The 27,049-nt window shown below is 43.5% G+C and overlaps 1 protein-coding gene across 2 annotated transcripts in view; it reads left to right on the top strand.

Annotated features, from left to right (window-relative positions):
• TOM1 (target of myb1 membrane trafficking protein) overlaps positions 1–27,049 on the top strand; it is a 34,263-nt gene that overhangs the window by 2,667 nt on the left and 4,547 nt on the right. For both annotated transcript variants that reach the window (XM_044441099.1, XM_044441100.1), the window contains exons 2-12: positions 6,175–6,259; positions 9,535–9,613; positions 10,587–10,736; positions 11,511–11,645; positions 12,964–13,110; positions 15,148–15,264; positions 15,466–15,599; positions 15,712–15,745; positions 17,264–17,378; positions 18,059–18,179; positions 24,582–24,657. In XM_044441099.1, coding sequence (XP_044297034.1) covers positions 6,175–6,259; positions 9,535–9,613; positions 10,587–10,736; positions 11,511–11,645; positions 12,964–13,110; positions 15,148–15,264; positions 15,466–15,599; positions 15,712–15,745; positions 17,264–17,378; positions 18,059–18,179; positions 24,582–24,657 — 1,193 coding nt within the window. The remainder of the gene's footprint in view (positions 1–6,174; positions 6,260–9,534; positions 9,614–10,586; positions 10,737–11,510; positions 11,646–12,963; positions 13,111–15,147; positions 15,265–15,465; positions 15,600–15,711; positions 15,746–17,263; positions 17,379–18,058; positions 18,180–24,581; positions 24,658–27,049) is intronic.

Here is a 27,049-nt window from a genome sequence, read left to right as displayed (position 1 = left end):
AGCCTTTTAAAAATTGGCAGGCAATGTGCATAAGTGGGTGAGCAGATCAGGCTTGATGGCTTTGCTTTATTTTACTACAACCTTGAGATCTACCAACCAGAGTCAAGTAAAATTATTACACAGTGTGGCTTCTGTACCCTTAATATTAAGGGCTGGGGATCTCTGCACATCTACTGAGCTCAAGAATTTGTTCTCAAGACTAGAACAGATCTCACGGTTCTTTAGCTCCAAAATCCACTCCTGCTTCCCCTAAGGGTTCTTCATTTCAGCAACCTAATTTAAGGGTGGAGATAGGGAGTCCTATTTGTTTCTGCTTTTGTTAAACATTGCAAGTAAGAACTTCTTGCCAAGCCATATCAAATCACCCCCAAGTTCTTTTAGCAGTTCCCAATATATCTTTTGCTTGTCATTGAGGTACAAGACAAATGTATTAACAACCCGCTAATTAGGACCTTTGTTCTTAATAACATCAGTTGGACAAAAATTATTTACACTGAATGAAGTATTGTAGTATTAAAATTCTGGGAATAAAGTTATCTACTGATAAATCATTCAGTGTATATGCTTCAATTGATAATCATTCAGTGGAAGCATATACATTCCATTGTTTACAATACTCCATACAATATCACAGGGAATAGTTGGGTTAAAGTGTGATTTAAAACTACAAAATGGACACTGTCTATGCTAGGTATTAATAGCATGTCCTAGTGCTTGATCTTCCCTACCAGCTTCTCAGTGTTTAAGCTGTCAATGGCACTGAGAATCTTCACTGAAGTTTTCCTGTCATGTTTCCTTCGACAACAAGTAAAGACATCTGTTTCAGAGTGTCCTCGATCCCCTTGAAATCTGAAATAACCTGACTAGCCAGTAAAACATAATACTTCAGTGCTATGCATTAAATTGCCAGTTACCACACCCCGAGGCAGGCTAACGCCCTTTCGCACTAGCTTTGAAGTTCTCCGGAAACTGCACATGTTGGCAACTTGGACTTAGTCTCTGGCCCAAATGGCTTGATAAACTGCCATTTGGAATGCATCTCGCGGGTCAAGATTCAGGCTCTTGTGCGTGTTGAGTCAAGGCTCAGATGCCGTGTCAGCCTGGGTTAGATCTCAGGAGATGTGGATGGTTCTAATTACAGCTCCCAAAGTTGCTGCCAGTGTCCAGATCTTTCATGTGACCAGTGAATAGCCTTTGTATTTCTGAAAAACTTCATCAAAGGAGTACTATCCCATGTTTCCTTCTGCCCTCCCATTTTTGTTTGTTTAAATATCAGAACATACTGAACATCATAACTGTGAAATCCATTTGATGGGCTTAAAGGATAAGCAGCAACACTGGGAGAGATTAAAATTCTAGCTCTTTAAAGTGTCGCTTTAAAACCCTCATGCTGACACACAAAGACTGAATGTAGAATAGGTTAGAATGGTCTTCCCCAACCTTGTAACTCTCAGAATGGCTGGCTGGAGGAGGCTAGGAACTGTAGTCCCAACACGTTGGGAAAAGCTGCATTCAGATGAGGTCAGTAGTTCTGACTCAAGAATGTGATACACCCTCCTGTTTCTTAGATCAGCAAGCAGTGCCAACTTAACAGTCACAATCACTGCATTGTCATAAGTTGTGCTCCCCATTTCTCTTGTTCATAGTCATTGACAGGTAGGGGAGAGAGTCACCAGTTGCTGACTACCAGCCTATTTTTAGGTTTAGCCATCCCATGTGGCAATACCCTTCTGCTTTCTTTCTCTGCTCATCTCACATCCAGAATCAGAATGAGAGAATCTCTTTCTTTTAGGTCTACGTGAGTGGAATTATGTAAGAAGTTTTTCCATTTATGCATTTAGGGAGGCTTCTTATCAGATGCTGAAAACTATTTACTTCCACATGGGTTCTCTTCTTGCACACAGCAACCACATCTACCTGAACTCCAGTGGTCTTGCAAAAGGTGTGCAAACATTCTGGCAGTTCCCAAAGTTAATGAATAGAAAGTAATAATAGGAAGATGTGTTCTGCTTGGATCTAGAAGAGAGGGGTATTCTAACTTTTTAATTATTTTTCCTTTATTATTAAGTATTACAGAGCAAAATAATGTAACAGCATTCATGTTTTCCTCTTTTAATGTGGCACAGTCAATTATATTTTAAATGAATGTCAACGGCTTGAGAGATAGCAGGCCTGTATCATTCCTTGGGATTCAAGGCACCCAATCAGTGCGAACAAGTTTGGAGAAGAACAGTTACTTTGTTCCCAGAGTTTCGATGAAGGCCTTTCTATCTTCCAAGTTAGCAACTGAGCTCTATCCAACATTTTTATTTCCTAGCGTGTCCTATACCACAGTTTCCATCCTGACACTCATGCACTCCTATCCATCTCCAGGCCAAGGCCAAGGCTGTCTTCACAGATCACTCTTTAATAAATTAAGAAGAATTAATGTGGCACATTGAAAAATCAAAATCAGTGTGCATCACATGTAGTAGCTCAATAATCCTTACAACAGTCCTGTAAGGTAGGCTAGTATCAGTATTACAGGAGAAAAACTGAGACTAAAATATACTGGCTTGCCTGTAGCCCCTTAGTGAGTTCATGGTCAAAGTGCAGTTTGGACTAGGGAATCCCTGGCTCAAACTGGCCTCCAGGTTAAAACCTTTGCTGTTTGTATCATGTGTATCACACTGACTGCAAAACGCAGTGTGGGCAGTGGTAGGAAACGTGGCCTCCATTGAATCTTTTCTTTCATTAAAACAGTCTCAAAACATATGGTAATCAATTTGCAAATGGGCATACTTCATTCTGAGAGCATTTCAAATTTTCTGTTTTTGCTTGAATACGCAACCTTCCTTGTATACCCTCAGTTGTTGCTTGTTCCATCCTCAGACCTAATTGCACTCTCTTCCCAACCACATACTTGATGGAGCTTTAGTCTAATATTCGTGTGCAGCTTACACACATCAAAGTACAGAGAACTGTTTAACCTTCCAAAGCTGTTGGCTAGAGTGAAACTGGATCTCATGACAGTAGATTATTATGATTACATTGCTAGTTTTTTTACTAACCTATTTTTACTAGCTTTTACCTAGTTTTGCAGTCATTTGCCCAAAATGTGTTTCTGTGGTCTTTTTCTTTAAGAAATCCTTGTTTGGAGACAGTCAGCAGAATGTGTATGTACAGACTGTTTACATTCCTTTCTGCAAAGTAAATATTTTGGAACCTTGACTGGTTTTCTTTGGATTGGTACAGAGGTTAATATTGCTGTCAAAATCCAGGCAGAAGAAATTGTATTGGAAGAAGGCACTAGAATAATCCCTTACTTATCACAGGTCTAGAGGTATAAGCAGGGACAAGGTGCAGTCCATCACTTGCAGTCTGATGTGGTGTGGGTAATTTTTCCAAATAACACCACTGCATGTATATTTCAGGCACGTATTCCTCAAATGCTTATACAGAATTCACAGCTATTTATACAGAATCCACAGATGTTTCTAGCCCATTGCATGATAAGGAAAAGATCTTCATGATGGCATATTCTTAAAGGAAAGGTATGTCTGTTCAGCATTTCCAGAAAGCATTTCCAGGAAGGCATGCCTGCTCAAACATGTAGGTCCCTTTCTCTCCCTGTGGCTCTTGAATCTTTGCTATTCTGTCCTTTCCCTGTTCCACCCAGCACTGTTTGTGTCATTTCTCATGACTTTCTTAGCCAAACAATTCCTAATCCTATTTCATTCAATCAAATAACCTCAATTTGCTTTGAGAATAAAATTAAAGCAACTGCCTAGGCTCTGAAATACCCTTCCAAGAAAGCACATTTCACATCCTTTCTAATGAACTTCCACAGTGTAGTTAAAAAATGTCCTTTTTAGGAAAGCATTTTGGCCATACTGAATTTTTCTGCTGGTTTATAAAATATGTTTTACTTCTGTGTTTTGTTGCTTTTTTCTGATTTTAATATTTTCATATTTACTATTATATTGTACAGATGGTAAATCATTGTTTTGTCCTTGAGAATCACTGACATTTATATACTCATGTTTTAACAAATAAATGAAAAGTAAGCATTTGCAGGCCCACCACCCCATCCCTTTATTAAGCCTGCAGAAATTCATCCATGCAAGTTTTTTTGGCCACGCACAGAGCAGTTAGGAAAGACTTGATGCAATGAAATTCTGCTTGTATATATGTCAAAGACACACCCATGTTGCAAGGAAATAAGTGACTATCCTAACTTGAATGCCTAGGTGCCCTAACCTGTATGCCCAGGTGCCCTAACCTGTGTGCTTGGTTCTCCCACTTGCCCTATTGGCCACTCGTAAATGCTGTTGTGGACAATGAACTGAATTACTTTCACAATTCTGCTTTTCCCTGGCCTGTTCCTTCCTGCTGACTTGGTATCAACTTTCCTTTTGTACACTGGCAGTACTCTCCCTCCTGGACATACATAGTCCCCTTGCCCTAGAGGGTTGAAGCTGAACTGATTACAGGGTGCAGGCAGTGGCAACTGATAATAACACTTTGTTGTTGATTGTTTTCCATGTGTAACAGCATGGCAAACTCAGGAACAACTAACAGAATGGGGCAGCAATGAACTGAAGGCTAGATTTGCCCCCACATAGTTCTGCTATCCATCCCATACAGTTAAATCTCGCTCCTCTCATTTCTCCCACATTTCTCCTCCTACAAATTGTATAGGTGCTACTTTTAGTGGGGAGGAGTAGGTCAAGAGATAGTCTTAAGTTAGTTTTGTTCCTGTTCTATACATTATAGCAAAAATAGTACAACAATCAGAGTGGCCATCTGTCCTGTAATGGTACTCCTAGAAATATAAAAACATAAGGTGGGAGGAATGGAAGCATCCAGGAAACGAAATCTCTCCCCCATTTTCTGAAAATCCTTGGGAGAAGCATTTTTCCACTCCCTCCATCCTCATTTTTTTCCTGTGCATTTCACATTTCTTACTCATCTAATGAATGCCTACCCAAGGTGAACCATCTCAGTCTGTCTCCTGGCAAGGCCCACAAGAGACAGGATCCATATAGCAGGGAAATGCTTAAGACTCCTCCTCCTACTACGTGTACATACTTTTGCTTCTGAATTGGCCTCCCCCGGGACCAGGGTGTCTAAGCAGTTGTATGCTCCTGGATGTTCCCAGATAGGTATTGGCCTCTGAATATGGCAACACCACTCCTAACGGCCAGCCATCTGTTGCTTCCTTGCAGTGTCCCACAGGCACAATTCTCTGTGTACTGCAGAAGAACAAGGAAGTTGCTGACTCTTATTCTCTCTCTCTCATGCTTACACAGCCATCCTCAACCTGGTACCTCCAGGTTGTTTTGCAGTACACCTTCCACCGTACCTGACCCTTGGCCCTGCTGGCTCAGGCTGATGGAAGTTGAAGACCTGTGAAAAGTATCAGTTAAGCAAGACTTGTAGCAGCTGTCACAATCAGAAGCTGATGCATTTCATTTAATGTAGTTTAATTTAATCAAATATTTATATCCCATCCTTTCTGACGAGCAGCTCGGGGTGGCTTACAATGATTTAAAATATTACAATAATACAATGATAAAACTGTAGCTATTAAATCAATATAAAACAACATTTCATAAAACCAGGGAAAGAAGGAAGGAGAAAAAGAGTAGAAAATGTGAGTGTGGAAAAAAGATCTTAAAACATCTAAAAACCTTAATTATTAAAATGATGGTTCAATAAAAAGGTCTTTACCTGGTGCTGGAAAGAGTATACAGTTGGACCTCTCTGGGGAGCACATTCCATAGTCTGGAATGCTAGAAACTTAGAATTTAGCTGGAATTTAGGTGGAGACTTCTGACCAGTAGTGGCTTGGGAGGCTCCCAGCACTTGTGCTGCACGAACAAGGAGGATCTGGTTTCATTGGGCAGTGGTGAGGCAGCCGTGAGCTTTGGCCCGTGCATGCACATGCAGCCGGCAGTGCCCATTGATGTCATGATCTCACAGATAGCCTGTGATTCTAACAACCTAAAGGGGCTGTTCTTCAATAGAAGGTGTATTTTGGGATCAGTGCCGCTGCCCCTGCCACCTCCTCCTCCTCCTCTCTTCCAGGCTTACATCTAACAACAGTTCTGCTGTATCAGCCTTTCATAATTCAAAAACCAATTTAGGGATGCCTTTATTCTCGTGGTTTTTGTTTTTCTTCTTCCTCCTCAGAGAAAGCTACCGATGGCGCCCGGCAGAATGAAGACTGGGCCCTCAACATGGAAATCTGCGACATCATTAATGAGACAGAGGAAGGGTAAGAAGCCAGTGCTGCTATCTAAGTGTTGGGAGTAAGAAAGACAATTGCTCTTGGTGCACATTCCCAAGGCCTTCTGACTGGGACTCACAGGGGAAGCAGGAGCAAGAGGAGGCCTCAGAATGTGAGCCAGTTGCAGATGCTGAGATGAGAGAAGCAGAGGCACTTACCTCCAGGCCAGACTCCTCAGATGTTCAGGAACCCTCTGAAAATATCCAGTTGCTCAGACATAGGCAAAGCAAGTATGCTTCTTGACCCCATGACACAATGTTGGCAGAGGCGGGCGGCCCAGTTACAGGATTGGCATGCATAGTGGCGGTATGCTGATTTCCAGAAGGCCCCTCCCAAAAGGATGGGGTCCAAGGAGAGTTTCTGGAAGTCAGAACTAGATTGAGTTCAATGAACTGCTCTATGCATGCTCAGAGATTCTGGATGTTTGTGCTTCTGGAAACTGCCTTTGTCAACAAAGAATGTTTTGCAAGAAAGAGCTTTGTTTTTGAATGTGCAAGGGCAGGGGAACCTAGCTCATGACAATAAGGACACTTGCTATATATGTCCTGAGCATGTTCTGTGTTGCACACAAATCCTCTGGAATATTTTCAGGTGCACCCAATTAGGAAGAAAATGATCTGTATAGTGGGAGGCAGTATAAGTTATTGGACTTAGAATTAGGGCATAATTCTATGCAACTTTAGACAGAAAAAAGGCCTACAGGTTAGGGCATGTTGGGAGCCATAGACCGTTCTTCTGTCTAGAACTGCTGAGGATTGGGCCTTTAAAAGCCCAGGACTAGATCCCTTGACATTTCAGAAGGCAACACTGCAAGGCCAATATGCCACTCAAAACCTGTTATTCTGCCAAAGACACTATTGACTATTGCTCATAGGTTTTTTTGCATGGATGCAAAAAGGTCACCTACTAGCATTTTTTTCATTTAAGATTTTTCTTATCCCTTTCTCATGCCAGTCAGAACAGAAGCCTTCCTGTTACCCTTACTTTCTCTCTCTCCATTCTCTTTCTACACCTCCAACTTCCCACTTCATTCTCCTTGACATTTTAATTATCTTCATACTGATAAGCAGGCTGGAAATCTCAGCTGGCTCATACTGCTTAATTTTATCTAGTTTCAAGTGAGGTTCTACACTCAGGTATACTGTAAAATCAGGGAGAGAAGTATACAGTTTCCAGTTCGCGCACGCGCGCACACACCCCTCACAATTTTCTCTTTATTGTCACATAACTGGAACAAATTGGCCTTGAGACAACCAGAAACCTTTGGAATGCCAAACTCTTCCATGCTGAACTCCATAAATAGCTTTTTGCGGTCTTGCTGGTGACCTCAGTAACAGCTAGAACAGCATGTATTAGGGCGTGGTATTCCATAGCATTCAAAGCAGTGTTTACGTGGCTATATCTGTTCCCTTATGCCGAAGCTGGGGAATGCCTGCATTCTCATAAACCCTCAAGCCATATCATTTCTTTTTGTCAACAGTCTCTCAACTCTGCCTTGCAAGCCCCTCTTCTGTCTCCCCACATGTGCCCAACCTTGCTTGCATCACATTTTCCCTTCCCCTCCCTCCCTCTCCCTCTCTGTTATTCCATTCTTGGCCACAATTCTCCAAATTCTCAGTAAGTCCAGTCTGATGGAATATTTTGCTTGGGCATGGGCAATGCTGACTCACATCCTATCTTAGCTGTGAGCTTAGTAACTTGAGATTGCTTGGCATCTCCCAGCCTAAATTTGTTGTCAGAATAAAATAAAAGGGCCTCTGAGAAAGTGATCTAGTCTGCTAAAGGCTTGTGTTATTGTGTATTTCTAAGCCCTTTGAAATGCTGCAAGAAAGCTAGTTGGTGTTGAAATAACAATCGTGAAATGCTTTGCACATTGAAAGGTGAATGATGTTATGGCTAGTAATCCTGTTCAGGATCACATCCAAGTCCGAAGCTGCCTTCAGAAAAGTGCCCCTTCTCCATCAGTGTCTCCCAGCTATCCTTAAATGATAGGTAAAATCCAGTGCTTCATGGCAAGTCTGCAGGTGACTCTGCTTATTCTGGCTCTGCTCTTCATCTTCTGTGCTGCATTGTATTCCATTTAAGCTCTCACCTACCTGCTTATACAAAGGTACAAAACAGTAGCACAAAGATATTATTATGCGTATGAGCTTCTTCTTGCCCTGTGGGAAAAGTTTGCAAGATAGCAATCATACTAGGCTACTTCATTTTTATAACAAGCATTCTCCTGTCAAATCACATAAAATTGCAACCCACAAAGGTAATAGAAATATAGTATAAAATCTTTAACATACATAATTTAAAAACAAAACAACTAGCAAAACAGTTACAATAAGATAGTGTGCATTTCTATAACATGACAAGAAGGAGTGTACACAGAGTTGTACCTGTAAGGATACCAGTGTAAATGATCTCAAGATTTCAGCATGATCTTGTCCTTTGAAAGCAGTATTTTTCTGTGCATAGACTGTTTATGCCTTCCTCTGTTTTAGCCCAACAGCTGCTGCTTTCTGGCATGTTGTAGATTGGGATGGGCTATGGACAGGGGCCACACTATCCCCTGAAGGCCACTGGGAGTCACTTTCCACATAGTTGGCTTAAAGTAAAAATGCCACTTTTTTTTCTTTTCCTGCAGTATCATCAAGTTTCAGCAGCAAATTCAGTGGCACCATTATTATTATTATTACATTACATTCTTTACCGCCCATAACCAACGTTCACAATGTTTTAAGTCGCCCAATTCTGCTTAGCTTCCAAGATTAGGCAGGATCAGGCACTTCAAGCTATACAGAAGCCATGACAATTAAAGCTACAAAACAGCCTGGGCAGAGTACATGGGGCCTGTGAGCCATATGTTGCCAATCCATGCTGCAGTGATGAATCTTTATTCAGCTTCAAAACCAGCCAACATCATAGGATTTCACCTGGGAATAATTAGGGAAGATTCATAAATGTCTTGCCTGCATCCTGTTTTTCCATGTTTCTGTTTGTGCTCATTTTGCTTCTTGTACTTCTGGCTGCTATTGATCCCATTCAGTTCCTTGTTCCAGACAAATGAAATCTGCACACATACAGTTGCTGTTGCTGATGCTGTGGGAAAGGACTAGTTTAGCTCACTTGATTGATTGCATCTGTGACTCTAAATAAGCAGTGACTGACGAACAAAATTGACCAAAAATGTATTGCATGGCAAATTGCAGCGAGGTATTTTTTCCCCTTTTCTTGCAGTAGTGCTTTTGTAATCTTGTATTTCCTTCCCTTAGGCCTAAAGATGCCCTTCGAGCTATAAAGAAAAGGATTGTAGGGAATAAGAACTTCCATGAGGTCATGCTGGCTTTGACAGTGAGTATCACGTCCCCCTTTCAATGGCAGGACCAACCTTGCCCCCACCCGCAACACAGTCTTCTCTCTGTCTGTTGGTCAGGGAGGGGAATTAAGGAGAAGACTGTCCTTCCAATAGGACTCGCTTCATTTTAGCAGCCGTGCAAAGGGCAGTTGCGATCTGCAAGCTGTCTCTCAGGGATATCTCAGAGAAAGAGCTGTGATCACTGAGCTAGAATGTGAAGTCTAGGGTTAAGTAGTGGGAAAGCACCAAAGGGCTAGAGCAATTATGTCATAAATGTTCTGTTGAGTCAGAAGCAAGAGGGAGTGCACTGGAGAGCCAAACAACAATCTTATTGACATATTTGTCAAGGCCATGGCCTTTGCCTGCCATGTGGGCCCTTGGGCTTTTTGCCGCAGAAAAACAACCACTTCCCATTGGTGCCGGTGATGTGGTGTGCATGCGCTCTGTCTGATTCCCAGTCATGCTTGTGCTGGAAGAAGCTGACTGTTTTGGTGGGACTGATTGCTCAGAGTCTGAGGATGATGGGGAGTTGACTGATCCAGCTGGGGGTCAGAGCTCGAACTCAGATAACGGAACTGTTGTTGTAACGGACAGGCCTGCACCTGCAGCCCAGTTTCTCAGTACCAGTCTGAGCCTGCTCTGGATGTAAGTATTTCAGGAACAGCCATGGGTCCCAGTCCCCCACCTGTGGGAATGAAGGAGAAGGAGGACAAACACATCCTGAGGGAGGAGATTTGGAAATGTGTAGTCTCTTGGATGGAGAATGCAAGCCTCCTGAGGAGATGGACCCAAGGACTCATCATCACAGCCAAGGCTGGCCCAGTTAGAGACTCAGTGTGGAACGCAGGCTTGCCCGGTTCCACAGCACCCCTCCTTCTCAAGACAGGCCCCGAAGGATTCATAAGCAAAGCTTTGGGTAAAGCTTTGAACCCCAGAGTGGTCTCACTGACATCTTGCTTGGCTCTACAGGTCCTTGAAACGTGTGTCAAGAACTGCGGTCACCGCTTCCATGTGCTAGTTGCTAGCCAGGACTTCGTGGAAGGTGTGCTAGTGCGAACCATCCTTCCAAAAAACAACCCCCCTGCCATTGTGCATGACAAGGTGTTGACCCTCATACAGGTGAGTGCTTGAGGTAAGCTGTGAGAGGAAGCACAGTTGTGGCAAATCTCTTGTCCTCTGGCATTTGCAAATGGCTGTACAGCAATTGAAGAGAGGGGAGGTCAAATTAATTCCTGGAATTACAGGATGCCATTCTGTCTTTTAGTCCCTTGACCAACATGCCTTTGTAAAGTATACCTGGAGGCTTCCTGGCATAGCTCCCACACATACATGCACACATTTATAATTATTTTGAGCCTAAACTTGGGCTCTACCATATTTTCAAGGCTATGTATACTCCAGGCTAAAAAGAATTAATGATGATGATGCATAAAACATTGCATCCCAAATACTCTGCCAAGGAAAGTGGAATTTTTCAGCTTTGGTAATACTATACAGTTTGAATCACTTTTCAGTCTCATTTTATATAATGCATTCTGCTGTATTTGTTGTTTTGCTTAATTTTTTCTTTCATAATTAGCCATAGGTGGAGCACATTGAAGCTCCAGTGTCAGCTCTGAAAATCTTACTCTGACTCTTGGCATAGACTACCCATTTTTAAGCATTTGTTTGTAGACATACAGGTATAGGTTAGGTGGCCTTTTTAATAATCACCACAATCATAATCAAAAGCTAAGATTTTCAGGAAACTGATTTCTGCTTCTGATACCATACTATGCCCTTTTTCTCTGCTTTTATGGGGTGATGACATTCACGTATCCCTGTTGTTGTTGTTTAAATGAGAGCTCAAAAATTATAATACTGTGAAGTGGCATCTTTTTCCTGTCTCTCCAGTCCTGGGCTGATGCCTTCCGTAGTACACCAGACCTGACAGGCGTTGTTGCTGTTTATGAGGACCTGAGGAGGAAAGGCCTGGAGTTTCCCATGACTGATCTAGATATGCTGTCACCCATTCATACGCCACAGAGGGTAAGCTTAGCACTTGGCATTACAGGAAAATGGGGTGGTGAGGGACAAATCAAACTGGGACTCTGGGTCCTGTGATCCAAATAGAGAATAAAAACTATGAATGTGTTCATAATTTATATAATGATGGTGCTGTTAACATCCTCTTTGTTTTCAAACTGATACAACGGGCCTACAACTCCCATCATGCCCCACCATTAGCTTTGCTGGCAAGTGTTAATGGGAATTATTTGCAAAAACGTGGAGGGCCACAAGTTGCCCATCTCTCATGTATAAATAACAATATAGGGCTTTTTCTCTGCACGATTTGCTAAAAGATAGCAAGATCTGCATTCTCAGGAGGTCTTAGACTTGGCCTGGATGCAGAGTATTGCACTCAAAATAATGTTACCCACTAGTTCCTCATTTAATTATCCCAATTCAAACTGGTACTGCTTGTGAGAAGAAATAAGGCCTACATGGAAAGGTGTATTGGCTCCAATTTGGAAAGGGGAAAGGGCTTAAGTAAGCACATCAGAATCTATAAATTCTTGTTTCAAAGGAGACTTTAAAATTTTCTTTATCTTCCTTACCACTGGTGTGAACAGGATGCCAGAGATGTGCCAAACTCAGGACTCCTTTCTCACAGTCACTGAAAGGATTTCAGTGCATTTGGTTGTATCTAACCTCTGAAAAGAAACTAGCCCTTTTCCCTTTAGTACCACAACATGTTGTATTTCTGTCAGTTCTGAAAGTGATTTTTTTTAAAAAAATAAGCATGCTACATCTTGCTGAATTCTGTAATATACATGCAGAGACATGGATTATACCTAGTCTAGTTGTAGCCACATAATTTGGACCTGTAGCTGGAAGCTCTAGAGACACATTAGGAAGCTGTTCGGAGAACAGGGTTATGAGCTGTTTGTCCAGCTTTATAAGGGCAATGGTAGGCAAAAGAATGAGAAAATCTGCTAGAAGTGGGCAATTTCAGTGGGCTGGGGAGACACCATTTCTGCCCCACTACTCTGTCTGGGGCCCTTCAGAAGTGGCCACATTGTCAGATTCCTGACAACAGCTGCTTGGCAGGCTGCGAGTGAGTGCAAATTTGCTGAGAAACACTTCCCTGTAAATCCCTGTGCATGTTTTCCAGCAGAATCACTGTTTCTGCAGAGAAACACAATCCCCATGTACCTCTCTCCCAGCAGAATTGCATTCCCCCTGCAGGTAGGCAAAGGATGAACTTCTGGATGGAGCCTTTGAGTAGGACTAAGTACAGATTTCCCTTGCCAGTTTCACCTGATACTAAACCACTTTCCCTCCGATTGTGTGACTTCTTCTCTAGACGGTATATAACCCGGAGACCCCATCAGCAGTGAATTCATCAGCAGCAAACTCCCCTCAAGTAATAGAATCTATCTTACACCCTGTGTCTCTACCAGGAGCTCCAGGCACCTCTGCCGATGCCCCCATCACACCTACCCCGGAGCAGGTAAGAACAATGTCAGCCCAGCGATGAGATGCTCTTTGTTGGAGCAGCCACTCCCCACATGGAAAAGAGATGGCCTCACTGTTGGCAACCCCTCTTCTTTCACAAGGGCCAATTTCACAATTGACAAATAGCAATATGAGCGATCCTCTTTGCCTAGCAAGGGTATGCAAGATCCCCCTGTATGTAACATTTGGGATGAAATTTAAGTGGGACATGGGATAAAATTATGGTATTGATGGATAAAACCTGGGCCCCGTGTAGCATGTGGCTTTGCTTTCTCTTGATGTTCGCTTTGCCCAATCCTTTTCCCAATACTACTCCTGAGGTTAGGGTCTACAAGCAGTGCACTCCTTCAATGATCACATTTCCAAAAAAGAGGTGTTTATCTCTCTTTGGTTGTACCATAGTATTGATATCACCCCTATGGCACAAACTAGGGTAATTTACAGCATTCAAGTGTGTGTGTGTTTGGGGGTTAAATACTGTAAATATGTTAAAAGGAAAAGAAGCAGGTTGAAGAACCATCACAGGACTGTATTTCCATTGTGAGGCACTTTTTTGCAGAGGCATGACAAACTCAGTGGTATTTTACCCATTTTCCAGAGCAGGTTCCATAATGTAAGGTAGATTTCTCCAAGCTGATGACCTCCAGGTGTGGTCATGCCAGCTGGAAATGGCAGGAGTTGGAGTCCAACACACCTGGAGCCCACCAGGTTGGGGAAGGCTGATTTGACAAGAAATGATGTGAAGATCCACCCTTCATGTCCCATGAACCATGCGTCTAAAGCACTTTATCTCAGTAATCCTCCAAGCAAAACTGAGCAACCTTTTTACTGCCAAGTCACACACGATGTCTACTGATATCTATCAGGAGAAGCCCTCTGAGGAGGAGTCAAAGGGACGCAGAGAAATAAAGCTATTGCAATAGTATAGATTGGGCAGCGGGTGGGGGAGAATGTTAGCAGTGAAAATAAATGCCGGATTTTCCCCACTCCAAACTCTCCTATGAATGAGCTCGTAAAAAATAAAAGCAAAACTGTCATCTAATGCATCCATAAACTACCAGTGTAATTTATAAGAGAGCCAGTGTGGTGCAGTGGGTAGAGTGTTGGGCTGGGTTTCAGAAGATCTGGGTTCTGGTCCTCACTCAGCCATGGAGCGCACTGGGTGACTTTGGACCAGTCATGCACTCTCAGCCTAGTCCACCTCACAGGGTTCTTGTTGTAAAACTAAAAGGGAGGAGAACCTTGTAATCCACCTTGAGTTCTTTGCAAGAAGAAGAAAGACAGAATATTAATGTAATGTAGTAGTAGTAGCTGTTGTTATGACAACCTGATTGTGCAATGACGAGTGCACAATAAAAGCTTCGTGCAGAAAAGGTCACATGCTCTATATATCCACTCATTCATGTTTTCCTCTCCGTGTTACCCACACCCACCACACAATGCCATGGACTCCCTTTGAAAACAAAGATTCATTAGACTCACACTTTCCAGAAGTTGTTCTTTCCTTGATCAAGTGGGGAGGGGGCAGCCCCTTGTCCACCCAGGCAGGGATCTCCTTTAAAAGAGCAGACCTGATGGAGAATTTATATATTTAATAAATTTATTGACTGGAAAGAGCAAACCCAGTATTTTCTAAAGGGCTCTTCTTTCCTTTCAAAGGGCTTTGAGAGTGCTCACTATGCTTCAAGATTTTTAAGAAAATATTGTATGCGGTGCATAAATCTACATAATAAGAACAAATATGTCTGGTGGAGGTTCATTGATCCTAAGGACGATACATTGCTCTAGCCTTCTGGTCTCGCAAACTGTCACCCACCACAGAGATGGTTGCAAAGGGCCAGCTTGCACAAGCATCTTGTGGTCTACCTGCTAGATTCTTCCTTCTCCTCACAGGAAACACCAAGCAGGATGATTTAGCGATCACTTAGAGAGAGACTGGGCAGGGAAGTAGGGCACAGGTTGCTCACCTGTCTAAGCCTGGGTCAACAAAGTTGGACTGGCAAACCCAGCTGAACTGTGTTTGTGCTTTCAGGTTGCAAAACTGCGGAGTGAGCTGGAGGTGGTGAATGGAAACGTGAAAGTGATGTCTGAGATGCTAACTGAGCTAGTGCCAGGGCAATCTGAACCCTCTGACCTTGAACTGCTTCAGGTAGGAAGTGGCTGAAACACATGTTTGTTGTCAGTGGGGACCCGTGCACTAGGTTGAGCTTATCCCAGTGAAAGAATCGATCATGATCATGACCTGGATAGTCACAATGGGCTTTTAGCCCCAGCAGGTGACTGGCAGTTGCTTCTTAACCGAGATTCCCTGGCTCAGTTCTCATAATCTGCATTCTCTTACCACGGGTAGGAACTGAACCGGACGTGTAAAGCAATGCAACAGCGTGTGCTGGAGCTGATCCCCCGCATCCTCAATGAACAGCTAACAGAGGAGCTGCTCATTGTCAATGACAACCTCAACAACATTTTCCTGCGCCATGAACGGTATTCCTAAATCCTTCCCCCTTTTCCTGCTCTTTTCCTCACCCTCTTGCAAACAGAGTAGCCCACCAGCCACAGAGCATCCCACTGAAGCTTGTCTCCCTCTTTCTCATAGGTTTGAACGGCTCCGATCTGGCCAGCCTACTAAGGTGACTGAACACTCTTCTCCTGTAAAGCATGCTAACAAGGTTTTGTCATTCATATTGCTTAAAGGGTAATGTAGAACGCTGTGGTAATAGATTCGAGCCATGGTTTACAGTCCTCTATGTGCTGGAATCCAATATTGTACTTGGAGAAGCCATTTCAACATCAGAAGAGTTGGTAAGGTTTAAGGATGTCAAAGGAGAGCATTTCTTGTGCTGATCATATCACTTCCAGGTGGAAATCCATAACCATACTTTGTGGACATCTGACTCAGAATGCACTTCAGGTCCTGATAGACATGAGAATTTTAACATTTCTGGCCCATCCATCACTCTGGTTATGTCCCAGCTGAAGAAGGAGGGAGGTGCTTGGAGTTATTGCCCAAACCTGGCCCATTTGTTTAGGATATCCCAGTTACCACTAGGATTAGGGACAGGGCTGTGGCTCAGTGGTAGAACAGGTAGGTTCAGTTTGCAGCATTTCCAGATAATGCCAGGAAAGTCCCCTGCTTGAAATCCTGGAGTATCACTGCCTGTCACCATTAGACCAGCTTCCCCCAGCCTGTGGTCCAGAACATCTTGGTGGGGGGAGGCACAAATCCCAGCATTCCTGACCATAGACAGTCCTGACTGGGGCAGATGGGAACTGAAATCCAAAACATCTAGAAAACTAGGGAAGACTCTTAGACATGGCTAAACGAGATGAACCAACAACTTGACTGTGAATATGGCAGCTTACTTTGTTCCTTGGACCACTCATTCTCCTCATTCACTGTTAGACCATAGCTGTATTTATCATAACTCTGCAGTTCTGCCCGTTTTCCATGATAGTGCCCATATTCAGGAATGCCTAATTTGAAAGTGTGGAGGGATCATCTTCCACCACTACCTGTACGCTCCGCAAACTGCATTTGGCTGAACTCACAGAGCCCTCCATGGCGTAGGGCTCTGCAAGGCTTAGAAATTAAGAACCATTGAACAGGGCAAGTGTAACAAATTTTAAAGCAACACGAGGAGCTGAAAATTGCTACTTCCTTTGTTGCCAGCCACATGCCAAGCCTAATCATGTCTCTTGAGAACTCTTAAGCTTCTTGGTAATCGCCTCCCCATCATCCCATGGATGGGGTGCAAACAGATTTGGAGTCATTTTGCCCCTTCATTTTGAGATCAGCATTAAACATTCAGGACCCATTGATCTCAGTGGAACTAAAGCAGGTGTAGCTTGAGATGGAGGGGAGACCTGTGCCCATATCTTGGCCCCCCAGTGAATAGCAAAGGTTCCCCAAAAGTTAATCAAATAATCAATACCCTGACCAGACGGTGAGATAAGTGCCTGTGGCTTTTACATAGCAGCGTTTTTGTTCATTCCGCACATTTCTCAGACATCTTTTTGATGAGTTGTGTTCTGCATTTCCCAAGCTGTTCAACACACATAACCTCCCAAATAGGACCCTGTTTCTGCAGAAATGCCATGGTCATTGAAAATAGTACAAGAATCCAAGTCAGTTTTCTCTCTCTTCCAAGCAACAAAACAGTGCAGCCAATGCAAGCAATTTGATTGATGTGGAACCTAATGCTACACTAGTGGAAAAAGAGCCTGAAGCCCCCAACACGCTGTCATCTCAACTCGCGGGAATGAGTGAGTAATCTACCTGTGTTCCTTCTCTTGATCCTCCTGCACCCAGCCACATGGTACTGGCCACCAACCCACCTTTCCTGAGTCTCTGCTCCAGGCATCTTAAATTTCTTTCAGCCTATGTGCCAGATTCCATTTGCAAGCCTCTCTTGGGTTCTGCATTCCACTAGTGAGTGGGGCTGAAAGCAAAAGGACTGGAGCCAAAATACCAGCATATTTTTGCTTAAATCTCTTACTTCCGGTCACTAAACCTTAGGGAGCCATTTAGATGGGTAGAAATCTGCACAAAAGCCAGGAAACAATTTAAAGGATCATTTGCTGTGAGAGGAAGGCAGGGAAGCTAAGAGAAGAAGGTTCAGCCATCTGGGAAATGCCAAGGATGAAATCAGGACCACAGAAGAGGCTTCTGGACCTTGGCTCTGTACATCTTCTGTATGTTTTCCATCTTGGAAATTAAAGAATTGTGTGCATATAGGGCAATAGAGTCAGTAGTGCAGATTTGCAAAATGTGCATGCAACTGGTTATTTGTATTTGTTTGTGGACATTTATGTGTGGTTATTTTTACCTGAGATGAGGCCGAAAGATCTCAGAGCTGCTTTTATCACAGTTGTTTCTTACGGTATGATAATACATTCCTGACATTGTGGGACGTTATCTTGCTGCTGCCTCTTTTGGCTTACAGATCTGGGTTCTGGCAGTGTCAGTGCAGGACTGATGTCCCTCAACAATTCTGGCAAACTGGAAGAAGAGTTTGACATGTTTGCATTGACCCGTGGCAGCTCCCTGGCTGAGCAACGCAAAGAGTGAGTGGCAGTGCCTGCTGGAATAGATTAGGCAAACTGGTGAAATTGCAGAATAATTTATTCCAAATTAGATACATTTTCCTATGATTTAAAGTGTAATTCAACTGTTGTGTAAAATCTGGTTTATATCCATGTACAATTTTGATTTCAGTTAGTTTGTTGTTTAAGTGCAATCCATATTCAACAGAAGTCTGTGGCCCTCTGCCTGTTTAGAAGTTTCCATATGCTTATGGAAGTTGCTGGGTCCTAAATTGAATGTGCCACAAGCAGAGAAAAAGAGCAAGCATGAAACTCAACTCAAGGGTGCTTGTAAGATGGAGAAGCAATTTAGTAAACAATCCCTATTAACTCAAGTAGTAAGCCATCTAGCATACTGCGGGTGAAGCTGAAGCCCCTAAAGCCTTCAGTGCCAGCCCAGGGCACTTTGAAAACAGATGGCTTTATTTCTAGTCTGTTTTATTAGATACTGGATTTTCCAGTGTGTCTTAGCACAGCCGACTTGTGCCCAGTTTGGGGAGTGAGAGAGAAGGCCATGTGCATGTCACTCATCTTTTGTTGGCATCTGTTTACTTTTTTAATGATAGGTCATCCCCAACACGGTGCCTTCCAGATGTTTTCGACTAAGATTCCCAGTATTCTTGTCCATTGGCCATGTCTTCTTGGGCTGATGGGCATTGAATCCCAAAATATATAGAAGGCACCTGGTTGAGGAAGCCTGCAAGTAGGCTCTTTGTCATATTAGTAGCCCTCTTTGGATTGCCCAATTTGAGGCTTGCTTGATGATGGACTTTGAAAATCCAAAGCAGACTGTCTATGCCATAAACAAACAGAGGCCCAGGTTCTGCAGCTTGTCATGCCAAGCACCATTTCCCTAATTCCCTGCCCAGGCACAGCTTGTTGTATTGGTGCAACAAGGTGCATGGCTTGTTTGAGGGGGAGATATCCTTCAAATGACTCAAGGCTTATTATTGGGTTATGTGAGGGTTGTTGTTCCTTCAAACAAGTCATGCCATTCAGGGATGGAGAGCACAACAAGCTGTGTCTTGGCAGATGATTTGGAAATCATAGCATGCCCAGATTTAAGTAAGTTCTGGTGACTTGTTTTGAACACAGTGCTTGCTTGTTCGTGCATATTGGCCCAATATCTGATCACTAAGAAGACGCTTTATGTTCTTCCCAGAACTACTGAAAACAAACTTGAGCTTTCATTAGTACATAACTCTTTCCTCCATTCTCTTTTCCTTCATGGCTTGTTTCCATTTTCTAATGGCCTGCAGAGACTGTAGCAGCAGTGAAATTGGATAATTTATTTGTAACAGAATGGGCCAAAGCAGAGCTATGTATCACTGTTCTATGGAATACTGGTCAGTATAGGAGGGGAATTTCCAATGTGGTAGCTAGTTTAATGCTCTGCTTCTCATGCTGGCAGCCTGCAGATGGAGGTGAACCTCTCATAAAGCACCTAGTTTATGTGGTAGTGCTTCTCTGAGGGAAGATAGTCAGAATATTACCCTACTGTTGTCTTTGGAAAACAGATCTCTTGCACATAAGAAGCTACCATATTTGTTTGGCACATTCTAATTTTGTCTGGGAATGAATTTTCCTGAAGTTTGGTTTCCCTACATGGTACAGTGCTGTTTTACACCTTAGTTCACACACCTTGCTTGCGTCTGCTGTCCTACTTACGTGAATCCAGAATTTGAGAGAGCTGATGTATGGGATTAGACAACTTGGTGCCCTCCAGATTGTTTTGGACTACAGTAACCATCAGACTCATCCAGCATGACCTTTGGTCAGCAGACAGCAGTTGCCTATTCCTGTGAGCTAACATCATAATGGTGGACCAAATGTTTTTTGGAAAAAAAAAACCCTTGGTGGTTGTTGAAATGTAGATTATCGTGTTGTCTGAACTCATCTGACATGACAAACCATGGTGAACAACCCCACAGTTCACAATCCAACAGCAAACATTGGGTTCTTTTCATGGGTTGTTCATGGTTAAGAAGTGGCAGCCTTTTAGCACAGTTAGGTTCAGACAAATTGATAACCCATAGTTGGACATCAATCCATGGTTCAGCAACTACCTACATGTAGCCTAGGTTGTCTGAATCCAGTCAGTGTTTTTGTCTTTGGTAAGGTGGGGAAGAATTGTCCTGGGGAAACTGTTAGCTACTGAGGGCAATACAATACTGGTGCCATTTTTTCCAGAACACCCTGTCTCTCCTTATTTATTTATACATTTAATTTTTATACTGTCCAATATCTGAGGCTCTCTGGGCTGTTAACAAATATTCAAGAATATTTAAAAACTAAAATGCATACACAAACACACATGCAATTGCAATTGAATCAGCAGGGGAGCATATCAGCAGTACAGAATAAAATGCAATATTAACAATGATGTTAAAAAGTTAAACTGTTAAAATGCTGGGAGAATAAAAAATCTTCATCTCGCACCAAAAAGAATGCAAAATAGGCACCAGGCACACCTCTTGGAGGCGCTCATCCCAGGGTGCCACAACCAAAAAGGCCCTCCTCCTGGTAGCCAACTGCCTCGTTTCTTTTGGAAGAGGCTCCTGGAGAAAGGATCCCAGAAGATGGCCTCAGGGCTTGGGTAGAGACACATGGGATGATAACCTGGCCCCAAGTCATTTAGGGCTTTGAATGTTAGTACTAGCACTTTGAACTGGGCCTGGGCTTTTTTTCTTATTTCTTTTTCTGATTTATATCCTGCCTTTTTCCTACAAAGGGCTCAAGGCAGCTTACATCATGCTCCTCCTCCATCTTATCCCCACAACAACAACCCTGTGAGGTAGGTTGGGCTGAGAGTCTGTGACTGGCCCAAAGTCACCCAGTTGGCTCCATGGCCGAGCGGGGACTCAAACCTGGATCGCCTGAGTCCCAGTCCCATGCTCTTAACCACTACACCACACCGGCTCTCAACTTCAGCTGGTAGCCAGTGTAGCTGGAATAAGACTGGCGTAATACATTCTCCTTGGGCAACACTGAATCACATGTGGCATCATACAGAAGGTGCTTGGAGGGGAACATGTCAGCCAGTGGTTATGAAGAGATGAACTGCTGCCACTAATTCAAGAAGGTGGTGCTCCCCATTTTGCAACAATCCATCCCCTGAAAAAATAGATAATCCCCTTCCCCTCCATTTTCTTATGACTGCAACAGAAACATGGGAAGTCTGCTTCAGCCTGGCGTATCAGGTGCAAATCTCACCTCAGCCATGCTTCCCCAGGTGACTGTAAGTCAGCCATAGGCTCTCAGCCATACTTCCGTGTGCCTCCTCCTGGTCCTAAATATCTAATCTGGATGTGATAATGGCACTGACCTATCTTGCAGGATGGCTGGTTCAGGGTTTACTGTGAGTATTATGTGAAGCCCTTTGCATGCTCAAAAAGTGTCACATAAATGCAAGCACTGTTAATCTACAGATAGTGTGATCATTCCTGGGTCAACCTCCAGCTCCTTGCAGACATTTCTGATTGGCATGTGAGGTTATGCTTGAGCAGGAAATGTGCCCCACCACCCCCAAACACTTAGCAAATGAAGTTAAGTGCCAGCACGCTTCCAGACATCCCTGGCTTTGTTCTTGCAAGTGCCAAAAGGCTTATAATGCAGAGATTGGCTTCTCAGCCTGGCTGATTCAGAAATTGCCTTCTCAAAGAGCTGAGTTGCTGTACCCACTGAAGGGAGCACAAAGAGTACAGAGGCTTTGAGCTACATGAAGGGTGCTCTCGGCAAGTCGCTTGTTGCCATCCCAGCATGGAGAAGATCAGTATAAAAAGGAGTCAGAGGGAGAGAGAAGCAGCTGATTCTGTGCTGAAACCCAACCTCTTGATGCATTCCTTAGCCGCTCTCCTCCTACCCCAGGATAGCTACAAAGGAAGCAAGCAGCATATCTTCTTCAGCACAATCTGATCCTCCTCTGACTGAGAAGCGGGTGCGATTTTTCCGACAAACAGGTCCTTCTTTAGATCACCTTCTATTTATTCTTCATGCGTGAACTGGACTAGATCCCTCCTCCTTTGATTTTTTGCTGGTAAGCCAGCTCGAGACGAGCTCTTTGAGATCCCCCAACACACGCTTTCACCTTCTTTTTCCCGTGCTTTGACTGCTCAGATCAAGACTCCTTCCGCAGGCCACCACAGGAGCTGGGCTTTTTCCTGGATCCCCCATGAACATCTGTGTGCAGAACTTCTGGCAACACTTCAAACCCTTCCTGCCCTTCTGCCTCATCAGCGGCATGGTGGCAGCCCTCTTTGTCCTCCTTGATGCCATCATACACAGCGGGCCTTTCACCGACAAGCATTTCTTTCAGAAGTTTGAGCAAAAGTGGCCCAATCCCTTGGCCCCGAGAGGGAACACTTCCCAGTGACTGTGGGAGGGGCAGAGACATGGCTTGGGGAGCTCACTGCGGGGACGTCCTCATCCAAGGGGAGCTTGGCCTGCCTGTGTAAGAAATCATTGGCATAGATGAGTGGGTGAGGGCGAAAGCGGGGTGGACTCGAGAGTAAGTTTTCTGAGGTGGGAAATGGCGCCACTGGTGTGTATGGGTGCAAGCATGTCAGATGCTCTTTGGATGAAAAGGTACTGTTACAGCCCCGCATGCAGTTTATTTCTGAGTAAATATATCTGCCCATGTCAAGCTGCACCCCTCAGTAAGTTCCTCCGGAAGCAGAGAAATGCGAGATATAGAATGAAGATTAGGGTCTGGTGCTTAGGTAGAACAGCTGTAAATGGAGAACTTTGGAATGTAAACAGTGGTATCAAGTGTAGAATTCAGCTCTCTTGAGAATCCAGTCTGCCATTTAAAATAAAAGGCATGTGTCTAGCCCCTCTGCCTATAAAACAGTGCTCAAATGCATCATTTGCAGAAATCTGAGAGAGCAGAGATGTGGCTGAATCAGTTTTCTAATGATCGGGTACGAGGCTTCACTGTCCTCTGTACTTTTCTTCCCCTTCCCCACAATTAGAAATACTAAAATACATGATGCAGCATTGTAAATATTACACGGTATACTGTGCAAAATAAGAGCAACCATGCAAAGATGCTTTATTTGCATGATGTACCGTATGCAGGCTGCAGAAATTACACTTGTGGCACAGAATTTGGAATGCTGGGGCACAGATTTTTATTTATTTTTAAAAGCTAGCTTAGAGGACACATAGCACTGAATATATGATGCATTTTAAAATGCTGGATATGTGTATGGACTTGACTAGCCTAACATGCATTTGAAATAATTTTTATTTATAAACTGTCTCAAAGATTCAGGATAAACACAGTTCTTTATCTAATTTGATCTTACTCTAAACCCTTGAGTAAGTCGCTACTTAAATTACAGTTGGAGAACTAGATCTGTAAGGAGATTACCCATCCAGAACTAGTTGAGGCATGTCCAAGCCTGGATTCGCACCCAGGATAACTCTGCTAGATCTCATTGGCAAAGTCTGTGACCAATTCCACTGAAGCCATAATGGAATAGGGTGCAGTCTTATCATGGTAGACTAACCTTTACAACCCAGCTGACTTCCAGATGACATGAACTACAACTTCCATCATTCCCAGGCATCTTCTGGTGGGTACAAGTTGGAGAAGCCTCTGATAGGCTGTGTAAATGTGTGACCCAGTGTGGTATTTTTGGAAAAGGTATTCGGTTTCCCAGCTATTGGAAAGCCATGCTTAAAGTCGTAGCTCAGCCATAATGTTCATCGGTTGTATTTATTTAGATTATTCACCAGCTTTTGTCCAGGAGTGCTCACAGTTAATTATAACCTTTGTGAACAGCTGGGTTTACAAATTCATGACATTATGCCCAGGCCTTATAACTATGCCAGGAACATCAGTAAGGTGCAGTTTCCCAAGCTAGAATGGGCTCCACCTAGAAAACACTGACCAGAAGGTAAAGAAGTATCCCAAAATATATGAATGCCAGAATTTGCTGGAAGTTGTTATTTCCATGTCTTTGCCAATCTCTTACTCATTTTGTGAATGCTTGAAAAGAGTAAGGTCAGTGCTTCCTAGACTGCTCTGATCGGCTATCCTAGCCAGTTAGGTATCATGCTTTCACTTTTGCATCAACCTTAAAAAATTGGTGAGGGGAGGATCCTTTTGATATTGAAATTCTTGCAAAATCCTGCTCCTTTGTTTTCAGCTTTGACCCTATTGTCAAAATGAGCATGTGTATGTTCAGCAAATTTCAGATGCTGAACATACATGTTTCTGTGGCATGATTTAAACAATAATCCCATATACATAGTAATAGCAGGACCCTCAAGGATATGAATTATTGTTTCTGTGGTTTCAAACGGGATGCCGGCCTGCCTATCAATCTTCCATAGCCTCTCTGCTTGTTTGTGCTCCCTTTAACTAGTTCTCTCTTTCAGGGTGAAATATGAAGATCCTCTAGCCAAGAAAGGACTAGCTGGAGCTCTGGATGCCAGGCAACAAAATACAGGAGCGGTGAGTGGCTACCTGAGTGTAGTTTCCACAGTGACAGGACATGCCTCAACCCACTCGAGATGCGAAGGATTTCAGTCAGTCAATTTATCTGTATACCTCCTTTCCACAGAATTGTTCTCAAGTTAGTGTACAGAACCAAGTAAAATACACAAATCAATAATAGTGACAGTAATGCACAGCAAGAAAAGCAGTAAGCATCAGTACATCTCACAGTTCATTAAAATTCAGCCCACAGGGAGAAATTTTTTACCACCATCCTCACTAAGTTACAGAGTATAAAAATATAAATAATAGTAATAGCTTGTTTCAAAAACATTTTGGATTTATAATACACATCAGTAAAACCAATAGTAGTACCAGAAATTATAAAAGAAATCAAGATGTAAAGCAATAAAACATGTAACCAAATACTAATAAGCAAGCAGCAGAAACACAGTAGAGTATGAGGCCCCATCGGTGTGGGTGTTCAAGGATAGGCTGGACATGCACATGGTGGGCATGTCGTGAGCGGAGCCGGCTGGTGCCAGAGGTCAGACTAGATGGCCCAGGAGGCCCCTTCTGACTCGCTCTGTTTCTATGTTTCTAGTATTGCGGTAATACTGCAAGCCAAAGACTCTCGTGGTTCTATCCAGAAGCTAATAGAGTCAAGGTAGTGGAGCAGTTCTGTTTCACAGTTGCATATCATCTCCTTGAGGCCAGACTGACTTCAGACAGAGTTCATCTGAATCATGCTTTCAATCCAGCAGCCTTGTCCACCAAGGGTGCTTCCAAATGACACTTTTCATATACAGTCACCCTGCTTCTTTCATGGAGTTTTATGGGCACTGCAGACACTTCTTCCATCCTGCAGAGGATCCATTGTTGATAAAAAAGCGGAATAGCTGCACAGTGCCTTCTGACAGTGCTAGAACACTCTGTCTGGAAGCACCCATGGTGCCTCCAGATGTTTTGAAATAAAGCTCCCATCAGCCTTCACCAGCATGGCATGATAGGAGCTGTAGTCCAAAACATCTGGAGGGCACTAACTCGGAGAAGGATACCCTGGAATCATTTCTTGTGATCTTGAATTATAAGCATGGCATAAGGTCTCCATTTATCCCATTAGCATCTTCAAAAATGGCAGGTGGGAATTTTCCAGCTCTTTTATTGGTAGTTGTGGGAGCTCCCCTTCCTGCTGCATTCATGAAAATTGCATCCCACTAGGTCCCTGTATTTCTTCCCGTCCTGCCCTCCCATATTTTGAGGCTGCTTTCAAAGCAAACTCTCTCTTAATTAGCCGGAACCAGGTGCTTCCACTGATGGAGCCCCGATCACTAACTGGATGATGCGCCAAGGAATGGTGAGAATGTGCTACTGCTGGGGAAGAGCAAGAATTAGCTGGGCAGCGGCTAAGCTGGTTGTGGTGCTGACTGAACAACGTGTGGGGAGACAAGGCAAAAGTGACATGGCTAGGCTAGAACCAAAGTACCCCTTCCAGGAGGAATATCTACATTCTGGAAGGATCTGTAGACTGGAGAAATGAACGCACAATAAAGAAATCCATGAAAAGTGGGTTTTAGTCTTTCATTCTCGTTTCTATCTTAGTGGGATAAATTTGTGATCTATGAACCCATCAGCAATGCAGCACCATCCATAGACTCTAGCAACAGCATCAGTGATCCCAGGTTGACTTCTTCTCTCCTATCAGGGATGACCAACAATGGGGTGAAGAAGTGTCACTGAACAGCCAGTTTGTGCTTCCCTGTTAGACCAAGGGATTTGCACACATAAATTGCATGCAGGTTTCTATACTTTCCATTTATTTTTTAAATGAAGGATCAAACTTAACTGCATTTCTTCACCCCAGGGGCTGCTCCAGGTGAACCCTGAAGCTGTTGTATCACTGCTAAATTAGGCATAGGCAAATCAGGGCCTTTCAGATGTTCTGGTTTACAACTCCCACCATCCCTCATCGCTGTCTACACTCACTAGCAGGGCTGATGGGAGGTATCCATATCTAGAGGGCCACATGTTGCCCACTCCTTTCTCCTGCATTCCAGGTCAAGATTGTGATTGTGATGCCATTAATACAGTATCAAGTCAGTGTTTTTCTCTCCCTCTCCACTACCTTGTTTTGTAACATCTTGTCTGGGGAAGAGATCTGGAGATCTCAAATGCATGCACATTTTTGTGATAGCATATTTTCCATATTGCCCTTCAGGACCTTGGGTACTTCTGTGGACTGTATCCATAGCTCCCAGTAAATGCCAGTTCAGGACAAATATTGCCTAGCACTGAAGCAGTCGGAGAAATTTCCACATGATTGGACACTTCTCCCCACCCATGAAAAGTTTGGTCTAAGGTCTCCCCACACAGCGTTCTAGCAGTCTCTAGTAAGCCTCTCTTCCTTCTG

Source organism: Varanus komodoensis, unplaced genomic scaffold, assembly GCF_004798865.1.
Source record: "Varanus komodoensis strain SLA01 unplaced genomic scaffold, ASM479886v1 scaffold39, whole genome shotgun sequence".
NCBI classification, from domain to species: Eukaryota; Metazoa; Chordata; class Lepidosauria; order Squamata; family Varanidae; genus Varanus; species Varanus komodoensis.
The sequence above is the reverse complement of the archived record's forward strand: the minus strand, read 5'-3'. Positions and strand labels throughout refer to the sequence as shown.